General features: G+C 39.8%; 1 protein-coding gene across 1 annotated transcript; it reads left to right on the plus strand.

Annotated features, from left to right (window-relative positions):
• Window positions 1-1389: 1389 nt before the first annotated feature.
• LOC145850190 (uncharacterized) lies at window positions 1390-7887 on the plus strand. The gene is made up of 2 exons (XM_045700537.2): window positions 1390-1695; window positions 4576-7887. Exons 1-2 carry the CDS (start codon window positions 1530-1532, stop codon window positions 5877-5879), a joined length of 1470 nt encoding a protein of 489 aa, XP_045556493.2. The 5' UTR covers window positions 1390-1529; the 3' UTR covers window positions 5880-7887.
• Window positions 7888-8639: the final 752 nt, after the last annotated feature.

Raw genomic sequence — 8639 nt, forward strand, 5'->3', positions numbered from 1 at the left:
CATTTGTTTTTACACTGCTGCTACTCACTGTTTATTACCTATGCATAGTCACTTTATCCCTACCTACATGTAGAAATGACCTCGACTAACCTGTACCCCCCCCCACATTGAATCGGTACCAGTACCCCCTGTATATAGCCTTGTTATTGTTATGTCATTTTGTGTTACTTTTTAACTCTATTTCTTCAACTGCATTGTTGGTTAAGGGCTTGTAAGTCAACATTTCACTGTTAGGTCTACACCTGTTCTATTCAGCATTTCACTGTAATTTAAATAACCTGTCTACACTTGTTGTATTCAGCGCATGTGAGAAATCCAATTTTATTTTATTTGATATGTGGTTGTCTCACCTAGCTATCTTTAAATGAATGAACTTACTGTAAGTCGCTTTGGATAAAACTGTCTGCTAAATCTAACTAAATAAAGATTTATTCAAAAAATATATATATATATTTCACCTTTATCTAACCAGGTAGGCTAGTTGAGAACAAGTTCTCATTTACAACTGCGACCTGGCCAAGATAAAGCAAAGCAGTTCAACACATACAACAACACAGAGTTACACATGGAATAAACAAACATACAGTCAATAATACAGTAGAAAAGTATATATACAGTGTGTGCAGATGAGGTAAGATAAGGGAGGTAAGGCAATAAATAGGCCATGGTGGCGAAGTAATTACAATATAGCAATTAAACACTGGAGTGATAGATGTACAAAAGATGAATGTGCAAGTAGAGATACTGGGGTGCAAAGGAGCAAGATAAATAAATAAATAAATACAGTATGGGGATGAGGTAGTTGGATGGGCTATTTACAGATGGGCTATGTACAAGTGCAGTGATCTGTGAGCTGCTCTGACAGCTGGTGCTTATTAAAGTTAGTGAGGGAGATATGAGTCTCCAGCATTAGTCATTTTTGCAGTTCGTTCCAGTCATTGGCAGCAGAGAACTGGAAGGAAAGGCTGACGTAATGAATAAACAGAACAGAGTATTGGAGGAAACTCACCGGTCTGCTGTTCAAAGTCCGTTGATGTTCTCACATCATTAGAAAATGACTTCCTCATCTTTTTTGTTGTTGTCATTTCTGTCATGCTGATGAGAAAATGGTTGGACTGATGTGATTGATACATCAAATAAAATTCCAGAAAAGGTCTTGTTCTTTTGACCTAGAGTATGTTTAATCAGATTTCACCTAATGCTGCTCATTCATGATATTTATTTAATATTGTATAATGTTATAAAGTCGACCCCTGATGATCCTAAACCAGTTTCTACTGGTTTGTAGGCTGCCTTGTGGAGTAGTAAACCCCAATCCAGCTGGCGGCGCTGTTGTTCTTTTCCGGGTTCGCCACCCACTACAACCAAGGAAAACATTTGTTTTAATTATTATTATTTGACTAGAACACGGAAGTAGGATTAGAGAATACTTTGTTTTGATTTTGCAGTCCTTGTGTGAAGCAAAGAAAGAAAGACATACTGACTGAACTAAGTAGGGTAACGTTACCCAAATGTCATTCGACTGAAATATGTCTAAACTACAGTTGTTGCGTTTGTTTTTAAATGATCGTTTAACGGCGGCTGCTGTGGACATTTTCGGGGCAGTTGAGAAAACGGTAGTAGAATACCAGGAGGAGAATGATCGGCTACGGAGACTGCTGCGGAGGACACCGGGGAATCAACTATGTAGAATAGGTTCGTATGTAGCGCTACTGATAGCTAGCTATAGTTCTACCTTATTGATAAACTGTTTGGCTAAAGTGATCACTGCTAAGCTATTTAATGTAAGATCCACCCGTGCATGATTTTAAAAGTTGTGTGTCACGAAAAACGTATTGAAATAGCATAACTGGCTAGCTTTGCCATTCTGACGCCGATGCATTTCTTTAGAGATTTTATATCTTTCTTTTGGATCAGCTGAGGGTAAATGGACAGAGGCCATTTCCAAGTAAAATGACCCATGAGCACCAACATGTGAAATTCATAGGAGCATGTCAAATGAATATATTAATAAAGGCATAGATGCATGTTTTAACATTTTTTAGGAATAAGCAAAGGTTTTGATTTCTGGTTTTAAAAAAATGGAAAAGGGGTCTTAAACATCTACCAGACAAATATAAGAAATACATCAAAACACAATAATACTGAAGTTAAGACCACTAAGGAAGGCCAACTAATAACATTTATTTTTCATTTTGCAGAAATGATTTGCCTAATGTGAGATTTTAAGAGCATTACAAAGTGTCTTGTTATTGTTACAAAAACTCCACATACAGTTAGCTCCAATAGTATTGGGACAGTAACACGTGTTTTGTTGTTTTGGCTCAGTTTTGACTACATTAATACCACATATAAGTGAATTTGATTAATACACATCGAAGTGAATTTGTCCCAATACTTTTGGTCCCCTAAAATGTGGAGATTTTGTACAAAACGTGTTGTAATTTCAAAACGGTTCACCCGATTATAAATTAAAGTTAACAGTCTGCACTTTAACCTCATTGTCATGGTATCATTTCAAGTGCTGGAGTACAGAGCCAAAACAAACAAAAAACATTGTCAGTGTCCCAATACTTTTGGAGCTCGCTGTATCTTTAAGATAGTTTTCTAATTTCTCTCCCTCATGAGGAAGGATAATGAAGGTTTACAGAAGTAAGAAGTATAGTTGGACCTACCAATTCATTATTATATAATAAACTCATTAGGCCCTCATCTATGGATTTTCAGAGATATGCATCTGTTGGTCACAGATACCTTAAACAAAAGTAGGGGTGTGGATTAAAAAAACAGTCAGTATCTGGTGTGACCACCATTTGCCTCATGCAGCGCGACACATACAGTTGATCAGGCTGTTGATTGTGGCCTATGGAATGTTGTCCCATTCCTCTTCAATGGCTTTGCGGAGTTGCTGGGTATTGGTGGGAACTGGAACACGCTGTCGTACACGTCGACCCAGAGCATCCCAAACATGCTCGATAGGTGACATGTCTGGTGAGTATGCAGGCCATGGAAGAACTGGGACATTTTCAGCTTCAAGGAATTATGTACAGATCCTTTCAACATGGGGCTGTGCATTATCATGCTGAAACAGAAACATGAGGTGTCCGGTGTCCCCCAGTTTACAGGTGGAGTTGTAGCGTTTTTGGCAGAAGCGACATTCACTGGGTCTCTTCCTGGTGAGAGTCACATGTCTCTGCAGGTCAGCTTTCAGAGGAAACGTTGTACCACAGTCACGGCAGTGGTGAGTTTTTCTAGACATGGTGCTACCATTCACCCCACCGGATGAATGGCACGACAATGGGCCTCAGGATCTCGTCACAGTATCTCTGTGCATTCAAATTGCCATCAATAAAATCCTATTGTTATGCCTGCCCATACCATAACCCCACCACTACCATGGGGTACTCAGTTCACAACGTTGACATCAGCAAACCGCTCACCCACACTACGCTCCCTCAACTTGAGACATTTTTGGCATTGTGTTGTGTGACAAAACTGCACATTTCAGAGTGGCCTTTTATTATCCCAGCAGAAGGTGCACCTGTGTAATGATCATTCCTTTTAATCCGCTTCTTAATATGCCACACCGTGGCAAAAGAGAAATGCTCACTAACAGGGACGTAAACAAATTTGTGTGCAAAATTTGAGAGAAATAAACTGTTTGTGCTTATGGAACATTTCTGGAATCTTTTATTTCAGCTCATGAAACATGGGACCAACACCTTACATGTTGTTTATATTTTTGTTCAGTGTAGTTTTTTTTAACTCGAGGTGTAATATCATAGCTGACATCCCATTCTTACTGCAGACATCTTTGAATCTTGAATCAGAATATATATTTTACAGTTTTTAGAAAACTTGGGTCACACAAAAAAAAGATTTTACAGTCATTCTGTTACCAAACTTTACATCTGTGCTGTTCTTCAAGTAAATGTGTTTTTGTAAAATTTTCAGTGGACATTTTTAAAAGTAGTCTTTTTAACTTTGGAATTAATGGTCTTTGTTTGGCATACATTTGAAAAATAAAACTCTGTGTCTCAGCTCTATCTAAAAAAAACAATTGATTCTTGATTGTGATATGGTTTTTGGAAACCTAAAAACTGAACATCATAATCGTCCAAAAATAACTTTACAATTCGAGCCCACGTTTGTTTTTGATCCCACCCCTTGTTTCCATTCGCTCAGGGAGTGTTGTAGTTCAGGTCAATGTGCAACACTAAACAGCACAGGTGTAATATTATTTTGGGTTGATATGAAAGTTGAGTGTAAGGTTTCCAAAACCGTATTGAACACAACAATTATTAAGGGTTAGACAAAGTGTCAGGACTTTTGTACACATTAGCCACAGTGAGTTCCATAGTAGGAATGAGAACCCAAGTCTTATATGGGATGTGTTAAGAAGAGCATATACCTAGCTGGACTCAGGCATGTCTACAGGCTGTGTAGATCATAGACATCCATGCCAATAAAGCCATTTGATATTTTAAAATCATATATATCTATAATTCACCTGTATGATTAAAGTGTTCTATTTAATGATGTGGTATATAAATAACATCCTCTCCTTCCCTCCAGACTCCCTGCAGTTCTCTGTCTCTGAAGAGGATGTTCCCCCTGAGCAGCAGCACTGTGAGCAGGAGTGGAGTCCCAGTCTGGGGCAGGAGGACCCAGAGCCCACACAGATTAAAGAGGAACAGGAGGAAGTCAGGACCAGTCAGGAGGAAGAGCAGCTTCAAGGTCTAGAGCCTGATATCATAGAGTTCGATTTCACTCCTTCAGGTGTGAAAAGGGAATGTGATCAGGAGGACCATCTTTGGTCCTTGACTCTTCCCCAAACCAAGACTGTGAAGAGCAGAGAGAGTGACTCTAAACCAGTGGATCTCAAACCTTTTGTCACTGTGACCAACCTAAAGGGTCTCTACATTCCCTGTGACCCTCCAGATAATCAAAACAATGCCTCCAGCCACAGCTCAGCTGTAAGCAGTGACACAGTAGGACTTGACAACAGCCCACTATTGGATCCCAGCCCACTATTGGAGAAACACTGTTCCAAACCCAGCACCACGTCTAGAAAAACTCACCACTGCCGTGACTGTGGTACAACGTTTCCTCTGAAAGCTGACCTGCAGAGACATGTGACTCTCACCAGGAAGAGACCCAGTGAATGTAGATTCTGCAAAAAACGCTACAACTCCACCTGTAAACTGGGGGCTCATGTCCAACTCTGTCACGATGGGAAACCCTGCACCTGCCCTGTTTGTGGCAAGACCTTCAAACTCAAAAAAGATCTTTCCAGGCACATGAGGACTCACGCAGGAGAGAAATATTTTAGCTGTGGTGATTGTGGGAAAGGCTTCAGTCTCAAGAAGAACCTAACCAGGCATAAACTGATTCACACAGGAGAGAAACCATTTAGCTGTGGTGACTGTGGGAAAAGCTTCAGTCAGAAGGGGAACCTAATTGAACATATACGGACTCACACAGGAGAGAAACGATTTAGCTGTGGCGACTGTGGGAAAAGCTTCATTCAGAAGGGGAACTTAACAGAACATATACAGACTCACACAGGAGAGAAATTGTTTAGCTGTGGTGACTGTGGGAAAAGTTTCAGTCGCAAGCACACTCTAACCGAACATATACGGACTCACACAGGAGAGAAACCATTTAGTTGTGGAGACTGTGGGAAAAGATTCAGACACAAGAAGACCCTAAACAATCATATACTGACTCACACAGGAGAGAAACCATTTAGTTGTGGTGACTGTGGGAAAAGATTCAGTGTGAAGAGTAATCTGTTTATGCATGTTAAAAACATCCACAAAGAAAGAAAACTATTGGGGCATTCATGTGCACATCAGAAGTGGAAAACTTCCCAATAAGGAAGTTGCAATTCAAATGCTTTATTATCTAAATGTTGAAAGTGTGGGCAATGGAGAGAAACAAAATGGTGCAGTTTGAGGCCATATGACGGAGAGTGATGCTGGAGATGGGAGTGTGAGCAGGTGGGTCTGGGCAGGAGTGATGTTGTGTGATGTTTTTTGTTTGTATCTTTTGTATTGTGTTTTAAAGAAGAAGAAAAAAGAGAAGGAAGGAAGGAAGGAAGTCGCAAGTCTGACATGATTGTGTTCAAGTGCTTTTTGAAGTCGGAACAATTCTTCAACCATTTAAGATTTTAGCAAGTTAGATAAGCTAGCTAATGTTGCTAACAATACATTTAGCTAACTTGCTTGAAGGTGCCGTTTGGGATCTTAAAGGGATACTTCGGGATTTAGGCCTTTAGGATTTAGGCCTTTAGAATTTTAGGATTTAGGCCTTTTAGGATTTAGGATTTTATTTTACAAATTGTATGTCTCTGCATCCAGTATGAAGGAGGTTAGAGGTAGTTTTGCGAGCCAATGCTAAATAGTGTTAGCACAATACCTGGAAGTCTATGGTATCTACTAGCATGCTAGCAGTTGCCATAGACTTCCAGTCATTGCGGTAACACTAGTTAGCAACTTCCTTCAAACTACATGCCGAGACATAAAAATGGCATCCATGAGTTCATCTGATTCAGGGGAAGTAGATAAAGGGCTTCATTGCCAAAATCCTTAAATATCCCTTTAAGCATTTCCATTTTTTTTAAATCATATTGTACAAATTCTTTAACATCCTAGAAATTGCAAACAATTTGTTTCATATCATACGAAATGGATGACGTAGTACACAATTGTGCACAATTTTCGTGGGACCCCTTTTTGGCTTGTGATCACTACTTTCAAAACTACTGGCTGAAAAAATACAAAAGCTCTGGAGCATCACTTTAACATTGCGAATATGGTAAAGATAGCCTCATTATGTAGCTACATTATCCACTTTGACAAGAGTTAAGACATCAAAGAGATTCGCATCACAGAGGAACAGTTACCAAAGGCTAGGAAGTGAAATGGACAAACCAAGTTGTCAAGAAACAGATTTGTCGTCATCTTTTGATTGAAAAGTTGAGAAGTCAGTGGGGAAGCGTCACAAACTCGGCAATGGGTAACAGCGTCATCTCAGTTTCCCACGTGTAATTACGACTTGGAGGGAGGGCCATTCAAGTGAATCTTCCCAGTTGGAACTCCCAACTCCAATAAAGCCAACAGCACATGAAGGCCCAATTTCGTTCTAGGAATAGATAAGAATTGGGCTGCCCATGTAAATAAACACTGCCAAAGTCTGATGTGTTCAGGTTATTATATGTAACTCAGTTGGTAGAGCATGGCGCTTGCAACGCCAGGGTTGTGGGTTCGAAGCTGACGGGGGACCAGTAGGAGACATTCTGCATAAGGGCGTCTGCTAAATGACTAAAATGTAAACAGGACTTCCTGGTTGTTTTGTTAGTCTCTCAGGTGATGAGGATGGTCAGACTGGTGTCATTGATACATTAAAACATGTTTTTACTTAACAGAAAATATCACCTTCAATTTGTCCAAGAGTATTTATCATCCATTTTGACCTAATGCTGCTCATCGGTGTCCAGCTAATGATCCACCATTTATGACATTCATGGGAGTGTGTAAACTTAGTTTTTATTACCATATAATTGTTGTATGTTATGTACTTGAAAATGTATCAATTGACCAATTCGGCACATTTGGGCAGACTTTTGAACAGTAACGCAATGGTTCATTGGATCTGTCTAAAACTTTGCACATACACTGCTGCCATCTAGTGGGCAAAATCTAAATTGCGTCTAGACTCCTAAGTGAGATAATTGCCTTTCTTTTGCATTTCAAAGATGATGGAGAAAAAAATGTAAAAGAAAATGCATGTTTTTTTCATTGTATTATGTTTTACCAGATGTAATGTGTTATTCTCCTACATTTCACATTTCCTCAAATTAAAAGTGTTCCCTTTCAAATGGTATCAAGAATCAGCATATCCTTTCATATCCTTTCTTCAGGCAGTTTTTTTTCATTTTAGGTGAAAATGGGGGGGGAGTGTCCGATCCTTGATGTTTAATCTTCAATAGAGTAATGAGTATACAAAACATTAAGAACACCTGCTCTTTCCATGACCCCTTTTTTTAAACCTTTATTTAACTAGGCAAGTCAGTTAAGAACAATTTCTTTTATTTTAAATGACAGCCTAGGAACAGTGGGTTAACTGCCTTCTTCAGGGGCAGAAGGATAGATTTTTACTTTGTCAGCTCGGGGATTCGATCTAGCAACCTTTCAGTTACTGGCCCAACGCACTAGGCTACCTGCCGCCCCTTATTGACATTACTTGGTAAATTAACTTTAATCAGCGTAGATGGAAGGGGAGGAGACAAGTGTCTTTGAACGGGTTATGGTGGTAGGTCAACCAAATGTATTTATGAAGCCCTTTTTACATCAGCCGATGTCACAAAGTGCTGTACCAACCTAAATACCACACAGAAAGAACGTTAACTAAGAGCCAATTTATGCTCGATCTGGAAACGTGGTCTGAAGCGCCATATCGATGCTGTTTGAAGCAATGCGTGCCTCCACAGGCAAAATTGAGCTCTTTACGGCATCGCTGTGCGCCTCTCAACTTTAGTAACAATATGAGCGCTCCATAGAGCTCCGCGTTGACGTGATTGGTAGATGGATGGTAGATGGTAGATGAGGGCGGGAGGTCCTGTATAAACACAAACA

The sequence above is a fragment of the Salmo salar genome, chromosome 18 (genome assembly GCF_965601325.2).
Source record: "Salmo salar chromosome 18, fSalSal1, whole genome shotgun sequence".
Taxonomy (NCBI): Eukaryota; Metazoa; Chordata; class Actinopteri; order Salmoniformes; family Salmonidae; genus Salmo; species Salmo salar.

Coding starts and splice junctions, on each gene's coding strand:
- LOC145850190 (XM_045700537.2), top strand. CDS start 1,530: ATGTCTAAACTACAGTTGTTGCGTTTGTTTTTAAATGATCGTTTAACG. Junction 1,696..4,575: donor GAATCAACTATGTAGAATAG/GTTCGTATGTAG, acceptor CCTTCCCTCCAG/ACTCCCTGCAGTTCTCTGTC.